Here is a 23,409-nt window from a genome sequence, read left to right on the forward strand (position 1 = left end):
GTCACAAGAGGTGGACAATGATGAGACACAATTGTGAGAAAGTCAGGAGGAGGACCAGGGTGCGGAAGTGGAAGACGAGGTGGTGGATGATATTGCAACTGACCAAACCTTGCAGGGGGACATACAGAGTGAGGACAGCAGCACACAGGCGGAGGGAGGAGTAGCGCCACAACAGGCAGGAAGAAGCAGTTTGGTGGCAGCAGACAGTAGGCCGGCAACCATTCCCTGTAACATCAACACAACGGAAGTTGCCAGTACAACTGTTAGGTCTTCCCGAGTCTGGTTGTTTTTTAAAGACTCTGCCGATAACCCCAAAAAGGCCATTTGCACCACCTGCCAGGCCAGCATCAGCAGGGGTAGCATAACTAGCAGCCTGACCAGCACCAGCATGATAAGGCACATGGCAGTAAAGCACCCGACTAAGTGGGCCGGACCCTAAGTGGGCCAAAAAACAATGATGTTCCAATTATTACAAAGTGGGTCTCCCATAGTGAATGCAAAACCTGCCAAAAATTTGGAGGCATTCCAATGCCCCTTGAAAGAGATGTAGAGGTCAGAGAGACTCCTAAAAACAATGTTCCCATTATTAGGAAGTGGGTCTCCCATAGTGTTTGCCTATGCAGTGAATGCAAAGCTGCCAAAAATGTGGCTATTTCTACAAATATCTGTAAAAGCACCAGCAGCAGACAGAACTGGAATGGACCCTCTTGCTATATGAACTGCCGTCTGCTACATACGCTGCCTGCCTAGCACTGATATCTATGCAGCTGGATTAGTCCTCAGAAGGACTGTTAGTTGAGATGGATATGTGTATAATATACTTTGGTATACCTACACTAACTAGGAAACAAGCAAATCTCTCCCTAGCTCAGCAGGACCTCTCACTGCCTGATTCTGGAGTAGACTGTGACGAGCATGGCAGTGCCAGGTCTGATATAGACCTGATGACGCTGTGCGGCCAGCCAATAATTGTAATGCCACAACCATCATGGCTGTGGCATTACAGTGTGACAGACAATCCCTGCATGTTCATTGGCTCTCTAAAGAGCGCCAAACATGCAGGGAGGGGACCTGAGCTCCCACCGAGCAACCCCGGAAATACTCGTCGAGCTCCGAGCATCTCGAACAGTGAGATGCTCGAGCGAGTACCGAGCAGTAGTGAGCATGCTCGCTCATCACTACTAATTATTTGAAATGTGAACAGTACTGATTGTGTCTCCATCTACTGGGTTGGCTGTAGTGGAAGAGGTGTCAGTCCGAATTATAATATTTGTACTGTAGTGAAATTGATGCCACTTTGCTGGTGTCTGCCACTAATTTTTGTAAAGCATCCTGCTTGAGTCTCCATTGTGTTTGGCTGTAGTGGAAGAGTTGTCGGTCACCATTATACTAGTTCTACTCTAGTGAAATTAATTCTTTGGTGCAGATATTTTTGTTACAGGGGTACACAAGACAGAATCAAAATTGTTTTTCTTAGTACCGTGGCATATAAAGCATGCTATATTTCATCTTTCAATTTTTCGGTGCTGATATTGTTCTCCATACAGGGTTACACATTAGTAATGAGAGAGCACTAAATGTGTTCCACTTAGTGGTTTAGCGATTTCTCAAAACCTACTCAGATCTGCCACAGCTGCTTGTGAAAGTAGAATGCGTGTGTGCCCATTTGAGAAAGTCAGTTATAGCTTCCGCATCCTGGCAGTGCTTCAGCAGCTTTTGCAGCTTCCTGCTCACCCACTGTTATGCAATATCACCACATGTTGGAAATCAATGTTGCAGATGTTGGGAAAGATTTGTGAGCAGCAGAAAGCAGTTGTTGAGTACCAGCTTCAACACACCCATCGGCGTTCAGGTCATCCTCTGCACATAAGAGCTGATGAGTGGGCATGGATGTCTGTGCCATCCTTCAAAACTTTGAGGACTCCACCAAGATGGTGAGTGGTGATGATGCCATAACTAGCATCACCATCCCGCTTCTCTGTCTACTGAAGTGCTTGCTGCTCACAGTTAAAGAGGAGGCTTTGCAGGCGGAGCAAGGAACTATGCAGCCCAGCCTCATCTCATCTCATTGCGGATTGGGTGATAATGAGGAGGATGAGGAGAAGAACATGGACAGTCGTCCTCTTGGGGAGAACAGGGAAGTCTTGCCTGTCTTGGAAGTCTTGATACCCCTCTTTCCGTCTGTGGGAAAGCTGTATGAGTTTCGCTTAATGACCTTCAGTGGTCTAAACCGTGCCTTTGCTTATGCATGTTATTTCTCAAAACGCATTGCAGATCAAGCCATTGTCCAACTCTGTAGTGATTAAATTCATGGCGTAAAGAAAGATCTTTGTCTGTGCCTAAGCACCACCGAGAAGTGTGAGCTGATGTTGGAAGGGCTGCCATTGCTTATGCAAGAAGACTCCCTGGGAGAGTCCCTGGGAGAATTGACAGCTGGAATAGATACGGTTTCCCAAGTCCTTTCACCGAGCTAAATATGGCTGTTGAGAAATACAACTCTCATCGACAAGCTGTGGACTGGCTCCGTACCGTTCCTGGCCACATTCACTTATCCATGTGTTTGTGGTTAGGCGGTTCTTCCCAGTCAGTGCACTGGGGGGCACAGGTAATGTTCTGGGACCCGTGCTAGTGGAAGTCACTATTTACAATTATAGTACTTGTACTCTTGATCAATTGATGGCACTTCCATGGTGTCTACACCTAATTTGATGTGTTTTGACAGCTTTTGGGCCCATTTGTGGTGTTGTATTTGCAATTTTTTGGTCCCCCATTGACTCCTATGGGATTCAGGAATGTTCGTCAAATGTCTATTTGTTCGTCGAACTTTCCCGAACCGAACATTGAAATGTTTGCTCATCTCTACTCCTAAGCAGCCAAACACAAGTCAAAGTAGAGGACAAAGAAATCTGACTGGACACCTCCTCTTGGCTGCAACACCATTTTGGACCAATATATTGACTCATTTTGACATTTGATGCAGTCTATGGTACTGGATAAAAAAAGAAAGGGAACACCTAACATCAGTGTGCAGGAGAGAACGGCAATTCATAGCCTGAAGAACAACAAGGAGATCACTATTAAGCCTGCGGATAAAGGTGGCCATAGTCCTTCTGAATACGACTGACTACATTAAAGAAGCACACAGACAGCTGACAGAGATACAATACTACACCAAACTGGATGATGACACGACCCGACTATGTATAATTTTTTTCATAATGTCATATATAACTTTATTACATACTGTATTTTATGAATGTAAAAAATTGATCTGGGATTCTTAACTAAAGCTGATGACTTACAGATTATTCTATTTCCCTATTGATTGGAACACTGGAGACTGATCAGAAAGGGAACATCTTTGGGGACTTTTTCTATCAGGCACTTTGTCTTCATTTCATACATAAATATCCACAGATAATCAATCCCATTCTTAAATTTAGTGTCCACGCTAAGCTGACTACACTGCTGTCTAACATCGATCCTCTAGATTAACGAGATGAAAGTAATGTGAAATGTGAATGGTTTGGGTTGAGCTGGACCGCAGATTGAAGGCAAAAGTGTCAAACAAGTGCTAAGCATCTCTGGGAACTCCTTCAAGATTGTTGGAAGACCATTTCCGGTGACTACCTCTTAAAGCTCATCAAGAGAATGCCAAGAGTGTGCAAAGCAGTCATCAAAGCAAAAGGTGGCTACTGTGAAGACCCTAGAATATAAGACATATTTTCAGTTGTTTCACACTTTTTTTTAAGTATATAATTCCACATGTGGTAATTCATAGTTTTGATGCCTTCAGTGTGAATGTACAATTTCCATAGTCAAGAAAATACAGAAAAATCTTTAAATGAGGTGTGTCCAAACTTTTGGTATGTACTGTATATATATGAATCTGCTTTCTTGTATGCTCATTGAAGTGAATACTATCTGTATTTTAGGTGCTATATATTTATATATTCACTGCTGGGTGGTTTTAATGTATTTTTATCTTGAACTAGGTATATTATGATTTAAAGATTATTTTATGAGTTTCACCTGGTTTTACTATCTGTCCTGATATGATTTCTTTTATTTCTTCCTATTTTTACCATGTCATATTTTTTTTACATTTTCTGCATTACTTTGCTATTGATTGTTTTGATAATGCTACAATATAGTACATGATACACTCTATCTGTTTTAATACTTTTTATTCTATAGATCGTATATTGAGGCCCCACCTGGTCTCATCTCTTATGAGAATATTTTTTTATCATTTTATATTAGTTTTTACTTTGAAGAAGTTCAGAATAAGTAGCTCCCACAGGTCCAGACATGTACGCCAGAGATGAGCAAATCTACTAAGATTCAACTTCACAGATCGATAGTATTTTGCAATAAAATAATATTCGCATTGAAGTTCTCTGATGTAAATTGAATGTTCCTTATTCTGCTCAGGAGCCTCTCAACTACAGAACATATAAATCATCGGGTGAAGAATAAATAAATACTCACCTTGCTCTCATCTATCTGGCCGCCATACATTGCCGTCCGGTGCTCTTCTCAATCTCTCGCTCTCACGTCTCCTTCAGCGATCTTCACTCGTTCATGGGTTCTGACACTGCGTAGGCTAATGGCGGCATGATACAATGACCTGGGTGATGACATCTAAGATCTACGTAGGGCCAAACGCCAAGTGAAGATTCTGGAAAAGGAGATGTCGGGACAAGTAAATGGTGAAGTGAGTATCTAATTTGTTTTCCCCAATTTTTCTTACTATAATTCAGCGCATGAAAAAAATATTGAATTCTGAAGAGTTTGTAGTTCTTTTAAATTCTAAGCAAATTCACTTCACCTCAAAGAGATTTGCTCATCTTTAATGTACACACAAATATAAACATGTAAGAAACTTTCCATCGGTCCCTCGTCTCATTGACCTGCAGTCCTATGGGCTTCAGGTATCCAGTGTGTTTGACTAACCAAGAAGTTCTAAAAAAGGGAGTAGTAATTATTATATCAATGTTGGGTTCAACGTCAAGAATAACGTCTGCATCTCCCAAGATGTTATCATGTTTAGCCTAATATTGATGCATCAGTTCCATAAAGTCTGTAGGATCAAAAAACTGGATAACAATGATATGAAAAGAGAAATTCTAGGACAGAAAGCTGAAATATTAAAAAGAGAAAAGTAAAAAGAAATTTTTTTTTTGTTTTATATAACAGGTTATAACTTCCACTTCCCCAGTCTACATGCAGAACAGGACGGCGGTTACAGATTTCATCCTCTTAGGATTTCAAGTCAGTCGAGGTTTAAGACTTTTCCTCTTTTGTTTGTTCCTCATTGTTTATTGTCTGATATTATGTGGAAATCTCCTGATCATTGTCCTGGTGTCCATCAGCAAGAACCTCCACACTACAATGTACTTCTTCATCTCACAACTGTCCTTCGGTGACATTTTATTGACCATGATCATTGTTCCCAGTATGTTATACATTCTACTGAATAATGGAGGAACCATTACTTTTACCAATTGCATCGCCCAATTGTATTTCCTCTGTTCCTCAGAAGCATTTGAAGGTTATCTTCTCGCTGTGATGTCCTACGACAGATATGTGGCCATCTGTAATCCTCTCCGTTACTCATCTATCATGACAAGCGGGTATTGTGTTATATTAACCGTCTTCTGTTGGTTGTTTGGATTCTCTTTTAACTTGATCTACACGATTACAACATTGCAACTAAACTTTTGTGGTCCAAATATCATTGACCATGTATTCTGTGACATTGTTCCTCTTCTAGAACTTGCTTGTTCAGACATTTTTATTGTCCATTTAGAAATTTATGTAGTAGGCATTCCAAATTTATTAATTCCAATCACAATCATTGTATTATCTTACACTTGTATTGTCTTAACCGTCGTAAGGATCCCATCCAGCACCGGTAGACAGAAAGCCTTCTCCACCTGTAGCTCCCACCTTACTGTGGTCTCTATATTCTATGGGACTATATTCAGTGTTTATGTTGTACCTACAAAACAATCAGTCACCATTAACAAAATCCTATCCCTGTTATATACTGTATTTACTCCACTGATCAACCCCATTATATACAGTCTGAGAAATAAAGACATTAAAAAAGCCGTGCAGGAAACATTTATCCTTGTGATCTCAAATTTTTTTCACAATATTTTACAAAGATAATCCCCCAATTAAAAGACAAAATAAAAAATTAAATTGCAGAGAGTTGTGTCAGTCATAAATGCAAAAGTACTTGAAGTGACTATTTTATTAAATTTGGTATTTGTCTTGAGGTTTAATTAATTGTTTCAACCCATAACAAGTTCATTATTATCACATTGTTCACAGCCTAACATACAGTAGTTGCTTATGTTGTAAGACACAAGTCCTGAAAGACCATTATACATCGCGCAATGCTTTGTTAATTAAAATATGGAATTGCATTTATCCTTAGATTAACACTTTGCTCTTTTTAGAATGCTGTCAATATATCTGTCATTATTTCTAGTGATGAGCAAGCGTGTACTGTTAACCCTTTCGACGAGCATATTCTGGTGCTCGCCGAGCATTTGCGGCATGCTCAAATGTTATTTTTGAGTCACTGGGTGTGTATGAATTGCGACTGTTTTCCAGCTTTAATGCATGTGATGAATGCCTGTTTGTTATGCATTCATCACATGTATTAAAACTGTCAAACAGTCGCAAGTCACGCACACAGTGACTCAAACATAACATTCGAGCATGCCGCAAATACCCAAGCATGCTCGCCGAAAGGCTTAACAGAACACGCTCGCTCATCACTAATTGTTTCCTTTCTTAAATTTAGTAATGTAACTAAGAAATACCCTGGTTCTGGTATTACTAATTGTATTTCTTCACACTTTTGCTGCCATTGATTTTCTTAGACAATTTACGCATCTGGTTGGCAGGACAATTTTAACACATTTATTGTGCACCATAGTGATGAGCGAGCATGCTCACCTCTATTTGATACTTGCCCCAGCATCTAAGTGCTGGAGAGGCTCAGTGCTCAGCGATTAATTATGAAATGCTCGAGCGGGAGCTTGAGTCCCCGCCCCTCATGTTTGGCGCTGTTTAGACCGTGAATTAACATTCGGGGATTGCCTGCCAGTCACTGTAATGCCGCAGCCACGTTGGTTGAGGTATTACAGTGATTGGCTGGCTGCATAGCATCATTGGGTCTGTAGAAGACCCGGGATCCTATGCTCGTCACAGTCTACTGGACAAAGAGGCAGAGTAAGGAGAGCTGCAGCTGAGTGAGGGAGAGAATTGATGGTTATTTTAAACAGAGATTCCACAATACTATTAGAAATCTACTCTAACAGTCCTTGTAAGGACTAATGCTGATGAATATTAATCCTCTTTATAGCAGGTGTTAGGCAGGCAGAAATTTGTGGAGAGCACATACAACAGAATAGGGTCCATTGCACGTTCTTTCTGCAGCTGTTACTCATATCCATAAGCCTAGATATCAGGGCTAAAAATGCTTTTAATCCTGATTATTTGGCTGTAAAGCAATATAATACTCCATTCTTGCTGCTCCATTTGCTTTCTAGCAGCATACAGCCAGCTTTGGTTGATTGTAATATCTTAGCTTTATTGAGGAAGCAGAGAAAATTGTCCTTCATCAGACGTGATCCTATATTACTGAGGTAATAATCGTGACTTTTTTGGGAATGTGACAAATATTCTACTCCATTTAAACTCTGCCCAGTTGTGTGCTTAAACTTATTAACACTTGGTTGCTGACCAATACCATATCTATAAGGCCACTGCCTAAAACCGTGGTCATCAGACATGATCCTATATTACTCCGGTAATATTTGTCACATTTTTGGGAACGTGATAAATATTCTACTCCAAGGCGCGTGGCAAGGGACGGGGAAGTGGACGTGATGGTGATGATGCGAGCAGAGGCCGAAGTCGTGGGCAAACAGAAATTGTGCCTGCTGAGGGAGCACAAGCATCCACATGATGTAGCCCTACCTTCCTTTCCCACATTGTAGGTGGCCGCGGAACACAACTCTTGAAGCCAGAGCAGTGTGAAAAGGTTGTTGGTTGGATAGCAGATAATGCTTCCAGTCAATTTGCCACCACCACCACCACCACCCTGTCTTCCTCATGGTCCACTCTCAGTAGCCGTGAGTCTGGACCATGCCGAGTGCCCGGAGATAGCTGATCCCACACTTGGACACTCTGAAGAGCTTTTCACATTTTCATTGATAGATCCATGCCTCTCGCTTGGACCACTTCAAGTGGAGATCACATGTAGCGATGCCCAAATATTTGAGCAGCCACGGTCACATGAAGGTGACGGTGGGAAAATACAATTACTGTCACAAGAGGTGGATGATGATGATGAGACACAAATGCCATAAAGTCAGGAGTCGTCCAAGGGTGTGTAACGAGGTGGTGGATGATGTAGTCACTGACCCAACCTGGCAAGGTGACATGCATAGGAAGGACAGCAGCACAGAGGGGGAGGGAGGCATAGCACCACTACAGGCAAGAACAAGCAGTGGGGTGGTCACAGAAACAAGGTGGGCAATTCTTCCCCAGATCATCAACATGACGGAAGTTGCCAGTCCAACTGTTAGGCCTTCCAGAGTCTGGCTCTTTTTTAAAGACTGTCCAGTTAACCCCAAAAAGGCCAATAGCAACATCTGCCATGCCAGCATCAGCAGGGGCAGCAAAACTACCAGCCTGACCACCACCAGCATGCTCAGACCCATGACAGCAAAGCACCCGAATGGTTGGGGCGAACGCCAGGGTCCATAAAACAGTGTCTGCAGATGACACCACTCCCTGTTCTGCTGTTGTGAATGCACGCCAATCCCTTGTCCATGGCACAGGCAAAGATGACTTTCACCCTGCACCTGTCATTGCACACTTGCAACCACCACCATCAGCAACCACGTCCACATCCTTGTCCCAGCGCCGCATCCAGTTGTCCCTACCCCAGTCCTGGGACTAAACTGCCACATTTCACGACTGCTTGCACTGGAAATGTTGCCTTTTAGGCTGAAGGAGACGGAAGCTTTCCGCATCCTGATGGCGGCGGCCATCACTCGGTACTCGATCCCCAGCCGCCACTAATTCTCCTGGTGTGCAGTCCCCACTTTACACAAGGACGTGTCCCACAACATTAGCCATGTCTTCAACAATGCAGTTACTGGGAAGGTCCACCTCACCACAGACACGTGAATAAGTGCTTGTGGCAAGGGACGGTACATCTCCCTGACGGCACACAGGGTTAATAATGTGGAAGCCGGGACCCAGTTGGACCTTGAGATGGAACACGTCCTCGCAATGCTGAGGATTGCAGGCCCTGGGTTAATCAGGGTTACCCCCATATCGTATAGCTCTTGCACCTCCTCCTCCTCCTTCTCTACCTGCCTCCATCTCTGATCACATCAGTCGCAAGCTGGAAGCACTGCAGCACTGCCTCGGCCAAGTGGCAACAGGCTGTGCAGAAGCTAATATACTTAGGTAACAAACCACACAGAGTTGTTGACAGCTGTAACATTGCAGGCAGATCTATGGCTGTCACCGCTCAACCTAAAGCCAGGCATGGTCATGTGTGATAATGGCTGTAACCTGTTGGCGGCTCTGAAACTTGGCAACCTCGCACATGTACCATGCCTGGCCCATGTGCTCAAACTAGTGGTTAAGCGGTTTCTCAAATCCTACCCAGATCTGCTTGAGCTGCTTGTGAAAGTACGCCGCATGTGTGCCCATTTCAGAAAGTCAGCTACAGCCTCTTCTGCTCTTCAGCATCATCTGCAGCTTCCAGCTTACCAATGGTTAGCGGCGATGATGCCATAATTAGTGTCACCATCCCGCTTCTCTGTCTAGTGAATTTCTTGCTGCTCACAATTAAAGAGGAGGCATTACAGGTGGAGCAAGGAACCATGCATTCCAGCCTCATCTCATCTCAATGCGGATTAGGAGATAATGAGGAGGAGGAGGAGGAAGAGGTGGAGGAACAGGAGCTGTTTTCCTGCGCTACAGATGGTACTACCCACACAACATTCATACCATCTATTCAGTATTGATGGCCTGAGGAGAAGGAGAATGAGGAAGAGGACCAGGAGGAGGATGAAGAGGAGGAGAAGAGCACAGACAGTCATCCTCTGGGTAAGGACAGGGAAGTCTTGGCTGTTGGCAGTCTGGCACACATGGCTGACTTTATGTTCTGCTGCCTTTCCTGTGACCTTCGCGTTATATGCATTTTGGCCAGGAATAATTACTGGTTGGTTACACTTCTAGAGCTGCACTACAAGGAGAACAATCTATCTCTCCTTCCCATGGTGGACAGGTTTAATAAAATGTTCTAGAACCAGAAGGCCATTATTGAATAATTAATTATTAAAAAAATTCCCATCTGACAACGCTGGCGGCAGAGTTCACAGTTCCTTGGACAACCAAGGAGTACAGGTGAGGGAGACACAAACCAGATGCAGCAGAGGCAGGGGAACACTGCCATGATGCGCGGAGTACTCTGACAAGGAGGAAAATGTTTTGGAAGATGCTAAAGGAGTTCCTTGCTGACCATACCAGAGCCCTCCATGATTTCTCTGTGCCCTATAATTATTCGGTATCCAAGCTGGACACGTGGCATGAACTGGCTCTCTATGCCTTGGAGGTCCTTGCCTGCCCTGCCGCTAGCGTTTTTTCAGAGAATGTTTTTAGTACCTTCGGGGGTATTATAACTGATAGGTGCATCCGCTTGTCAACTGAAAATGCTGACAGGCTTACTCTTATCAAAATGAACAAGGGCTGGTTTGGGCCAGACTCATCGACACCACTGGATGATAGCAGCGGAACATAAAGTTAAATCCAGTGGTTTATTTTGGGGGTGTATTCCCATGAACCTATTCACACACAGACATGAGTATACGCTTCATGATTTTGTCTATTTTATGTCAGCCTTCTCCTTCTCCTCATACTCCACACACCATATAAACAGGCTGACCAAGCAACACCCATATCATTTTTTTAAAGGTGTTTATGATGCCCATGGGAAATATTTTTAGAGGCCTACCTCTAACATTCTGATTATACAGTATGTTCATGCATACAATGTTTTTCAGCCCTTGCACTTAGTGCATGAGTATTACCAGTAAAGGAGACCCACTACTTTATAATGGGAACATTTTTTTAATGAGGCCCTCCTCTATTTCTCTTCAAAGGAGTATTGGAGTGCGTCCTAATTTTTGGCAGCCCTTGCAGTCACTGCCTACACAATAAAAGTATAGGAGATTTATTCCTTTATAATGGTACCATTATTTTAATGAGGCCCTCTATTGGGTTGGCAGTAGTGGAAGTGATGTCGGTCCCCATTATACTACTTAAACTCCATTGAAATTGATGCCACTTTGGTGGTTTTAGGCCCTAATTTATTAAAATGAGAACACTACTGATTGGATGTCCATCTATTGGATTGGTTGTAGTGGATGAGGTCTCTGTCTCCATTAAACTACTTCTACTGTGGTGAAATTGATGCCACTTTGGTGGTGTTAAGCACTAATTTAGGGAAATGTAAACACTTCTAATTGAGTCTCCATCTACTGTATTCCCCGCACTGGAAGAGGTTTTGGTCCTAATTCTACAACTTCTACTGTAGTTGAAATTGATGCCACTTTGCTGGTGTCTGCTACTAATTTTTGGAAATGTGGGGAATCCTGATTGGGTCTCCATCTATTTGGTTGGCTGTAGTGGAAGAGTGGTCGGTCACCATTTTACTAGTTCTACTCTTCTAATTAATTAATTCATTCTTTGATGCAGATATTTTTGTCACAGTGGTACACAAAATATAATTCAAATTAGTTTTCTTAGTACCATGGTATATGAAGCAGGCTAAATTTCATCTTTTAATTCGTAGGTGCTGATATTGTTCTCCATACAGGGGTACACATTAGCAATGAGAGAGCACAAAAAGTGCTCGACTTAGTGGTTCAGCAGTTTCTCAAAACCTATCCAGATCTGCAAGAGCTGCTTGTGAAAGTACAACATGTGTGTGCCCATTTCAGAAAGTCAACTATAGCTTCCACTACCACTATGAACTCTCCTGGAGGAGAAGCCAAGGCCCACCGGAGGATTCTCCGGTTCTCTGGTGGGCCCATCCAACACTGCCGAACAGAAGCCCTGGCTAAGAAAAGTCTGTATAAAGGTTCCTGAACACTTTATGACTGCTTTTTTACTGAAGGGTAAACCCACGCAAACACTAGGAGAACATACAAAATCCTTGCAGATGTTGCCCTTGCTGGAATTTGAACCCAGGATCCCAGTGCTGCAAGGCTTCAGTGCTAACCAGTGAGCCAATGTTCTGCTGTTCTCCCTCTGATATTAAACATGCTGCAGAAACTTGCACCTACTGCCACTCTGTATCTTCTGCTCCTTTGTGAGAAGCTAATGTATTTGAGCAGCCAATCAGTCTACCAAATAAAATTCCTGAGAAGGAAATTAGGTGTGGCTTTGCTAATGGTACTAGGGGCACTGCTAATACCAGAGGCATAGCTAGGGTTTTGGTTCAATGGGGGTGAAACTTCTGAGTCGTCCCCTAACCAGGTAACCCTGATTACAGCTATGGTGGCACACCCTAATAGTGGATGTAGGAGAACCTCAGCAGATGACCGCGCTGTTACTGAAAATAATCTCTATTCAAAGATCAGCACTAATGTTGAGCGAGCATGCTCGACACTGCTCGGCACAAGCCCGAGCATCTCACTGCTCGGGATGTTCGGCGAGCACCGAGCATTTCCGGGTTACTCGTGCTGGAGCTTAGGTCTCCGCCCTGCATGTTTGGCACTCTTTACAGAGCCAATGACCATGCAGGGCTTGCCAGCAAGTCACTGTAATGCCGCAGCCATGTTGGCTGTGGGCATTACATTGATTGGCTGGCCGCTCAGCGTCAACTCGAGTATTTAAAACCGGGAGCCGCCATCTTGGACACAGTCGCCCGGGATCAGACAGTGTAGGGTCAGTGCTGCTGAGTTAGGGAGAGAAATATAGTGCTGACCCGTCTCTCTGGTACATGCTCTGCATAATTCCCCTGCTCCTATGTATGCTGTCTGCTAATGCTCTGCTGACCCGTCTCTCTGGTACATGCTCTGCATAATTCCCCTGCTCTTATGTATGCTGTCTGCTAATGCTCTGCTGACCCGTCTCTCTGGTACATGCTCTGCATAATTCCCCTGCTCCTATGTATGCTGTCTGCTAATGCTCTGCTGACCCGTCTCTCTGGTACATGCTCTGCATAATTCCCCTGCTTCATCTGTCCCACTCCAATCAATATTCACATATGTTTCTTCTTTCCCCACTATATACCTTATCTGATTTTTAGAGGTGTTAAACTGCAGAGACTTGTGTCCTGGCTCTGTCTTTGATCACCCAACCATCTCCTGTTCAAATGACCAGCTGTTAATTTATCCACAAGCCGTTCCCACAATGCCCTACACCTGATATAGTTTAATGTGGCCTATATATTTAGACTCTCTGTAAGGGGTGCACGCGTGCTGGGGTGTGCACGCGTCTTCTTGTGCAAAGTGGCTTCGGAGAGAAGTGGCAGTTATTTCAGAGGCAGTTAGTCAGGGCAGGAGTCAGGTAACCCACACTTTGACCACTTAGTCTCTTTTAACTATGTTTCTGTTAGCTCTCACTTTTTCCTCTATAGTCCTCCACTTTCTAATAACCCCTCAAATCCCTACACCAAGTAAGAAACTCATCATCTCTCCCTCTATTCTCCCCATTCATCTCACCTCCTCCTCCAAATTATTCCTCAGCATTCAATCCTGGATCTCCAAACACAGACAGCCACCTCATGCTCTCTCTTGCTCCCACCTGCTAACACTTTCTCTGCTCCTCCTCACTGCTGGAGATATCTCTCCAAATCCTGGTCCTCCTCGCCATATCCCCACAGTCACTTCTACCTCCTATCCACGACCTTCCTCAAACTGTCGCAACCCTTCTAACCTCATACCCATCCAACTAATACCCACCTCCTCAGCTATACTAACAGGAGCTCTATGGAACGCTCGCTCTGTCTGCAACAAACTTTCCTTCATCCACGATCTTTTCATTACAAACAAACTCTCCTTCCTCGCCATCACTGAGACCTGGCTCACCCCCTCTGACACAGCCTCCCCAGCTGCCCTTTCATATGGCGGATTCCCCCTTTCCCACACCCCCCGCCCCAATGGCAAACATGGTGGAGGCGTAGGTTTCCTCCTATCGGAACTCTGCGCTTTCACCAAAATCCCACTGCCACCCTCCGTTACACTCCCCTCTTTTGAGGTGCACTGTGTGCGCATCTATTCCCCCTCCAACCTCCAACTGGCCGTCGTTTACTGACCCCCAGGGCAAGCCACCACCTTCTTAGACCATTTCACTACCTGGCTGCTTCACTTCCTTTCCACTGACATCCCCACTATCATAATGGGTGACTTCAACATCCCCATTGACACTCCCCACTCGTCTGTCTCTAAGCTCCTATCCCTCACCTCCTCCTTTGGACTCACTCAATGGTCTTCCACACCCACCCACAAAGATGGCCACACACTGGACCTCATCTTCACCCGCCTCTGTTCCCTATCTAACCTCTCTAACTCACCACTCCCTCTCTCTGACCATAACCTCCTCACATTCTCTACCCTCTCCTCTCCGGGTGCACAATCCCCACTCCACAAACTCACACACCCTCGCAGAAATCTCAAACACCTTGACCTACACTCTCTCTCTGAATCCCTCCTTCCTCTCACAGACATAAATTCCTTGCACGATGCAGACGTTGCTGCTGCTTCATATAACACCACAATAGCTGCAGCTCTTGACTCGATCGCCCCTCTCACACACACCACACCTCGCACATTCAACAGGCAACCCTGGCACACTAAACTTACCAAAGAACTGCGCCGGGCCTCCAGGGTTGCGGAGCGGAGATGGAAAAGGTCTCACTCCATCGAGCACTTCATCGCATTCAAGCAATCCCTCACTAATTTCAAGTCCGCACTCACTACAGCAAAACAAACCTACTTCTCATCTCTCATATCCTCCCTATCTCACAACCCTAAACAGCTATTTAACACTTTCAACTCTCTCCTTCGTCCCCCAGCACCTCCTCCCTCTTCTCTCATCTCAGCCGACGACTTTGCCTCATTCTTCAAACAGAAGATTGACACCATCAGACAAAACTTTGGCCTAAAGTCCACACAACCCCTCCTCATATCTACTCAACCATCCTCCTCCAAACCCCACTTCTCCACCATTACAGAAGGTCAAGTCTCCTCTTTACTCTCCAAATCACACCTCACCACCTGCAAACTTGACCCAATCCCATCCCACCTCATCACTAACCTCACCTCAGTCTTCATCCCAACCCTAACCCACCTCTTCAATCTATCACTAACAACCGGAGTCTTCCCCTCATGTTTCAAACATGCCGCAATCACACCCATCCTCAAAAAGCCCTCCCTTGACCCTTCCTCTCTGACCAGCTACCGCCCCATATCACTTCTCCCCTTTGCCTCAAAACTTCTAGAACAACATGTCCACCTTGAACTGTCCTCCCACCTCTCCTCCTGCTCCCTCTTCGACCGTCTACAATCTGGCTTCCGACCGCATCACTCGACTGAAACTGCCCTGACCAAAGTCACCAACGACCTACTAAATGCCAAATCCAAGCGACACTACTCCATCCTCCTCCTTCTGGACCTGTCATCTGCCTTTGACACAGTGGACCATTCCCTCTTACTCCAGATTCTCTCATCTCTTGGCATCACGGACTTGGCTCTATCTTGGATCTCCTCATACTTAACAGACAGGACATTCAGCGTCTCCCACTCACGCACCACCTCCTCATCTCGCCCCCTATCTGTCGGTGTCCCCCAAGGTTCAGTTCTAGGACCCCTGCTCTTCTCCATCTACACCTTCGGCCTGGGACAGCTCATAGAGTCTCACGGATTTCAGTATCACCTCTATGCTGACGACACACAGATCTACCTCTCTGGACCCGATATCTCCTCCCTACTAACCAGAATCCCACAATGTCTGTCCGCCAACTCATCCTTCTTCTCCGACAGGTTTCTAAAACTCAACATGGATAAAACAGAGTTCATCATCTTTCCACCCTCTCATTCACATCCCCCATCCGACCAATCCTTCAACGTCAATGGCTGTTCACTCTCCCCAGTCCCACAAGCTCGCTGCCTTGGGGTAACCCTGGACTCTGATCTCTCCTTCAAGCCACATATTCAAGCCCTTTCCACCTCCTGCCGACTCCAACTCAAAAACATCTCCCGGATCCGTGCATTCCTCAGCAAAGACTCTGCAAAAACACTAGTGCATGCCCTCATCATATCCCGCCTCGACTACTGCAACCTCCTGCTCCGTGGCATCCCTTCCAACACTCTTGCACCTCTCCAATCTATCCTAAACTCTGCTGCTCGACTAATCCACCTGTCCCCCCGCTATTCCCCGGCCTCTCCTCTCTGTCAATCCCTTCACTGGCTCCCCATTGCCCAGAGAATTCAGTTCAAAACTCTAACCATGGCATACAAATCCATCCACAACCTGTCTCCCCCATACATCTGTGACCTAGTCTCCCGGTACTTACCTGCACGCAACCTCCGATCCTCACAAGATCTCCTGCTCTACTCCCCTCTTATCTCCTCCTCCCACACTCGTATACAAGATTTCTCCCGTGCTTCCCCCCTACTCTGGAACTCTCTACCCCAACATATCAGACTCTCGCCGACCGTGGAAACCTTCAAAAGGAACCTGAAGACCCACCTCTTCCGACAAGCCTACAACCTGCAGTAAACACCACTGCACGACCAGCTCTACCCTCACCTACTGTATCCTCACCCATCCCTCGTAGACTGTGAGCCCTCGCGGGCAGGGTCCTCGCTCCTCCTGTACCAGTCGCTGACTCGTTTTGTTAAGATTATGTAAATGCTTTTGTTATGTATATCCCTATCACATGTAAAGCGCCATGGAATAAATGGCGCTATAATAATAAATAATAATAATAATAATAATAATAGTGCGAAATAGGTAGTGTAGGGTCTCTAAAGCCTGCCAAATCAAACAAACAGTCCTTCTCAGGACTAATATCCATCCCAGATATCAGGCAGGCAGGCAGGCTGTATAGGACACGGAGTGGTTATACCAAGAAACACTGCATTACAGTGCTGTGTGGTGCTGCTCAAATTGCTAGACTTAGTCCCAGGTCTCGGGGGCCAGGAAAAATCCTTTTTTTTTCATCTAAATCCTCTTTATTTTCTTTTTTTCCTCAGTCAGACTGTACAAATACCCATCTTATAAACCTTTTGGTGTCCCCCCCCCCCCAAAAAAAAAAAATTGAGTGTGTCTGTGAGTGTTCAGACACAAATATATCTGTTTAAAATATTCTGGTATAGGCCAGATAACTAGAACTGTGGTTTTGCAGTTCCACAGTTCAAGTCTCTGTATTATCCAGCTTTTTGCCTTTTTTCCGTAAAAAAAAACATTAGTAGTGTCTCGCTGACTGTTCTGCCACAAATATATCTGTTTAAAAGATTCTGGTGTAGGCCAGATAACTATAACTGTGGTTTTGCAGTTCCATGGTTCAAATCTCTGTATTATCCTGCCTTTTGCCTTTTTTCTGCAAAAAAAAACAGTTTGAGTGTCTTGCTGACTGTTCAGACACAAATATATCTGTTTAAAAGATTCTGGTGTAGGCCAGAGAACCAGAACTGTGGTTTTCCTCTTCCACGGTTCAAATATTGATGTATCCACCTTTTTGCCTTTTTTCCATAAAAAAATACAGTTTGAGTGTCTTGCTGACTATTCAGACACAAATATATCTGTTTAAAAGATTCTGGTGTAGGCCAGAGAACTAGAACAGTGGTTTTCCTCTTCAATGGTTCTAATCTCATTTTTATTACCCTTTTGCCATTGATAGTGTGAGTGTAAGCTATTTTACTTCATTTACAATGGGCAAGGCACGTGGTAAGGGACGTGGAACTGGGCGATCTGGTGATGGTGCGTGCAGAGGACGGGGCCGTGGCCAAGGTGAAAATGTGCCACAACCATCAGCCACATCTTCTCGCTCCCAGTTCTATGGAAGAACAGAACAACACCACTATTGTGAACTGATCAGTGTGAACAGGTTATTAATTGGATAGCAGATAATACTTCCAGTCACCTGGGCACCACCACCTCCGGTCTGTCTTCCACACGGTCAAGTCTTAGTAGCCATGAGTCTCGACCGCATACTTCTCCACACCCTGATGCTCCTTTCTCCCACCATGCCGAGTGTCGTCAGACAGCAAGTGATCCCACACTTGGACACTCTGAAGATCTGTTCACTGGTCCTTTTCCATATTTGGGCCCCTTGCCTGCTCCGCTTGAAGTGGAGGAAGAGGAGATCTTATGTAGCGATGGCCAAATATTTGAACAGCCACGGCCACAGGAAGGCGACGCTGGCAATTTGTCACAAGAGGTGGACGATGACGAGACACAATTGCCACGAAGTGAGGGGGAGGACCGTGGTGCAGAAGTGGAAGAGGAGGAGGTGGTGGATGATCTAGTAACTGACCGAATGTGGCAGGAGGACACGCATAGCTAGGCCAGCAGCACACAGGGGGAGGCAGGCAGAGTACCCCAACAGGCAGGAAGAAGCAATGTGGTGGCCGCAGACAGAAGGCGGGCAACCGTTCCTCGCAACACCAACACGAGGGAGGTTGCCAGTTTAACCAGTAGGTCTTCCAGAGTCTGGAATTTTTTTAAAAACTCTGCTGATAACCCCAAAAAGGCCATTTGCTCCACCTGCCCTGCCAGCATCAGCAGGGGTGACAAAACTACCAGCCTGACCACCACCATCATGATCAGGCACATGTCAGCAAAGCACCCGACTTTGTGGGGCGTACCCCAGGATCCACGACCAGTGTCAGCGGGTGTCACCACTGCTTCTTCCACTGTTGTGCGTGTAAGAGAACCCCTGTTGTGCATGCAAGGCAATCCCCTGTCCATACTGCATGCGAAGATGCCCCCTCCTCTCAGTCTTCACTTGTTGTGGCAGTTTCTCAAGAAACAGCATCAACGTCCACGTCCATGTCCCAACGCAGCGTTCAATTGTCCATATCCCAGACCTTTGAATGAAAGCGCAAATTCGCAGCCAATGCCCCACAGGCCACAGTCCTAAACTCGCACATTTCACGACTGCTTGCGTTAGAAAAGCTGACTTTTAGGCTGGTGGAGAAGGAATCCTTCTGCAACCTTATGGCGATGGCCGTCCCTCAGTACTCAGTCCCCAGCCGACACTATTTTACCCGGTGTGCCATCCCTGCACTACACAAGCATGTGTCCCAAAAGATCTGCCGTGCCCTCAACAACACAGTTACTGGGAGAGTCCTCCTGACAACGGGCACGTGGACAAGTGCTTGTGGCCAGGGACGGTACATCTCCCTGATGGCACACTGGGTAAATATAGTGGAAGCCGGGACCCAGTCGGACCTTGGGACGGAACACATCCTCCCCACACCAAGGATTGCGGGCCTTATGTCAGTCAGAGTTGCCCCCACAGTGTACAGCTCCTGTGCATCATCCTCCTCCTCCTCCTCATGTTCAGCCTCCATCTCAGATATCACCACATCAGTTACAAGCTGGAAGCACTGCAGTACTGCCTCAGCCAAGCGGTAACATGCTGTGCGGAAACTCATAAACTAAAGTGATAAACCTCACACTGCTTGTGAGTTGTGGACAGCTGTGAAAGAGCAGGCAGATCTGTGGCTGAGACCACTGAACCTACATCCAGGCATGGTCATGTGTGACAATGGCCGTAACCTGGTGGCGGCTCTGAGGCGAAGCGAGATCACACAAGTACCATGCCTGGCTCAAGTGCTTAATCTCGTGGTTCAGCGGTTTCTTAAATCGTACCCCGAGTAGCCAGATCTGCTCGTCAAAGTACGCCGCCTGTCAGCTCATTTTTGCAAGTCAGCTACAGCTTCCGCCGCCATTGCTGTGTTGCAGCAGTGTTTGCAGCTTCCGGCACACCGACTGGTGTGTGATGTCCCCACACATTGGAACTCTACCCTCCACATGTTGCAAAGGATTTGTGAGCAGAAGAGAGCAGTTGTGGGGTACCAGCTGCACAAGGCCGTCGATATTCAGGTCAGACTCCACACATAAGACCTCAGGAGTGGACCTGGATGTCTGACATATGCACCATCCTGACAAACTTTGAGGAGTTCACCAAGATGGTGAGTGGCTATGACGCCATCATTAGCGTCAGCATCTCACTTGATTGTCTTTTGCCACGCTCTCTGCAGAGAATTAAAGAGGAGGCATTGCAGCCAGAGTATGATGAGATGGATCAAGAAACCGTAATGGGTGATTACACACAGCCCAGCCTCATCTCATCCCAACGTGCATTGGGTGACAATGAGGGAGAGGAGGAGGAGGAGGAGGAGGAGGAAGAACAGGAACTAGCATCATGCGCTGTAGACGGTAGTACCTGTACAACTGTCATACCGTCGGTTCAGCCTGGGTGGCCAGAGGACAGGGGGGAGGAGGAGGAGGAGGAGAGCATGGTCAGTCGTTATCTTGGTGAGGACATGGAAGTCTTGCCCGTTACCAGTCTGGCACGCATGGCTGACTTTATGTTACACTGCCTTAACCGTGACCCTCGCGTTGTCAAAAGGTTGGGTGAAAGTCATTACTGGTTGGTGACACTTTGAGACCCCCGCTAGAAGGAGAACTTTCACTCTCTTATTCATGAGGTGGAGAGATCTACAAAAATGGGGCAGTACCAAAAGGCCCTTGCTGCAGAAATGTTAAAAATATTCCCATCTGAACACGCTAGCGGCAGAGGTCACAGTTTGTTGCCCAACGAAGGCGAGAGAGACGCAACTCCAATCCTGCAGAGGCAGGGGAACACTGTCAACATTCTAGGACAGTTTTCTGAGACCCACCCAGTTTACAGGCCCTGAGGCGTGGGGTACTCTCACAAGGAGTGTAAAGTTTCAAAAGATGGTGAGGGAGTACCTTGCCGCCCATACCAGCGCCCTCCGTGATTCCTTTGTGCCTTTTAATTATTGCGTATCCCAGCTGGACACTTGGAATGAATGCACACTGTTTGCCTTGGATGTCCTGGCCTGCCCTGCCGCTAGCGTGTTAACGGAGCGTGTTTTTTGAGCCGCTGGGGGAATTATAACTGATAAGCGCACTCGCCTGTCAACTGACAATGCTGACAAGCTGACCCTTATTAAGGGGCATTGCAGTTCCTCATAATTTTTGGAACGCCTTCCATTCACTGCTTAGGCCAACAGTGTACAGAAGACCCAGTTGCTTTAAATGGAAAAAACGGTTTAGTTAAGGCCCTCTGACCTCCATGTCACTTCCAAGGGGCATTGGAGTGCCTCAAAATTTTTGGTAGGCATTGCACTCACTGTATGCCCTATAACTGTGTAGCCGAACCTCTCCTTTTGGTACAGAAACATATTCTACAAGACATGTGTGATTGACTGGCCTGATATTGATGTGAATGGTTCTTGTTCCTCCTGCTCTTTCTCCTTTGCCACCACCTCATCCATCATTCATCACCTGAAGCTTTGTTTTAACGGGAGTCATAAAACTGGGACAGTAGCAGGAAAACATCCAGCAATCCTCGGAGGAGGTAGGATATGCGCCAAAACGCTGACCACCTCAGGCCTAGCCGCTACTACATACATGCGCTCGCATTCCAAGGAACAGAAAGCTAAGGAGATGGATGGCCTCATGATCATGAATAGAGATGAGCGGTGTTCGACTCGAACTGTTCGCCAATCTCAAATTCGAGCTGTTTTGGGCGGTGTTCGAGCCGTTCGGCGAACACGAACAATTTGAAAAAAATTCCGCTGTTCGAGGTTATGTTGGATAGCTGTTCGTGCACCAAAATCATAACTGGATTTTTTCTCAGTAATGCTGAAAATTAATGTTAATACGCAGTTTGAGTGTACAGCGGGGCGGGGGGAGGGGCAGGGGATGGATCTCTGCATAAATAATGAAGATCTCCATTTTTTTTTCTCTTTCCCGCATTTACAGTGGGGAGGTGCAATCTGTCAGCCTATCAGCAGCGCACACACGTATCGAACTGCTTTTTTTCACACAAGCAAGCGCTTGTGTCATTGGCAGTGTATGTCACATGTCCTTGCCCTTTAAGACCCAGCCATTTTCCCCATCGCCACCATTTTCTCACTGTTGCAGCTGCGTGTTAGATTGCACCGCTGTTGCTGTGTGCCCTATATTGAGTGTTAATTCCAATTTTCGCACAAATCTACAGATAGCTTGGGAGTAGGGAATAGTTGTGATTGCAGTCCTTTTGAGGACTAGGCTACATCATTTCCTACGACTTTTATCAGGCAGGTCTGTGATCTTAACCCTCCGTCACATACAATATCGGTTCTAACGAGTTCACATACAATGTGACTGTCAGGCGCAGGCTAGAAAAATACCTATAATATCTAATGTTTGCAATTTCAGTGCTCTAAAAGTGATCAGTGACCTTCATAGGGATGCAATAAAAGAGACTGCACATAATCAGGTGCAAAAAAAAACCACTTAACATAAAACTAATAAATCTGAAATACAAACATTTCAAAACTCCCCCCAAATAGTCCCCAGTTCGACTCTGTCAAAAAACTCTACAAAGAAAATTTATGTAAACAAACTTAATTTTAAGGTACCTTAAGTACAATTAAACACATATTCAATTAGATCCTGAAGTTTCCCCAGAAAAATTACACTTGCAGAGCAAAGAGCAAGAATTACACATCATTTTTGCATGTGTCAGGCAGATTGCATTATGACATTTGTGACATTCATAATTAGAAAGTCTTCTGATTCCGCTTTCCGTGGTGCAGGTGGTGCATCTCCTTCTTTTGGGAGGTGGTGCAGGTGGTGAATTTTCACTATCATCTTCTGGGCGGAATCTTTTGAGCTGAACTTGAAGGCGAGAGGGGATACCGATTGTTTTCATACTTCTCCTGGGTAGCTCTCCAAGCACTAGCTCATGGGCCAATTTTTTCAGATAGAATCGTCTACGGAGTGGTTCAAGCTTGTTTTCAAGGTAAATGACTTGTGAATTTATACCACCCAAATTCAACATAGCAAAAAATATGACCATTGGCCAGCATTTGGTGTTTCTGCTGACGTTGAAAGTTGAGCACATCTGATCAGCTGTATCAACACCCCCTTTGGTTGCATTTTTAAATGTAATAATCTCCGGGTTTTTTTGTGCCTCAGTACCAGGATCGATGGCATCATCATCATGAAGTGTTGATAGAAGAAGTACATTTTTTTTTGCTTGTGGTACATAGGAAACCAAAACCTTTCCATTATGGAATGCAAACATACTGCTGTACTGTTGTCTCCCTT

At 45.5% G+C, this 23,409-nt stretch overlaps 1 protein-coding gene across 1 annotated transcript; it reads left to right on the top strand.

Annotated features, from left to right (window-relative positions):
- Positions 1–4,693: 4,693 nt before the first annotated feature.
- LOC141167571 (olfactory receptor 1500-like) lies at positions 4,694–6,177 on the top strand. Its single transcript, XM_073654959.1, has 2 exons — positions 4,694–4,717; positions 5,200–6,177. Exons 1-2 carry the CDS (start codon positions 4,694–4,696, stop codon positions 6,175–6,177), a joined length of 1,002 nt encoding a protein of 333 aa, XP_073511060.1.
- Positions 6,178–23,409: the final 17,232 nt, after the last annotated feature.

Source organism: Phyllobates terribilis, unplaced genomic scaffold, assembly GCF_046119375.1.
Source record: "Phyllobates terribilis strain yellow unplaced genomic scaffold, ASM4611937v1 Scaffold_11__3_contigs__length_659146591, whole genome shotgun sequence".
In the NCBI taxonomy this organism is placed as follows: domain Eukaryota; kingdom Metazoa; phylum Chordata; class Amphibia; order Anura; family Dendrobatidae; genus Phyllobates; species Phyllobates terribilis.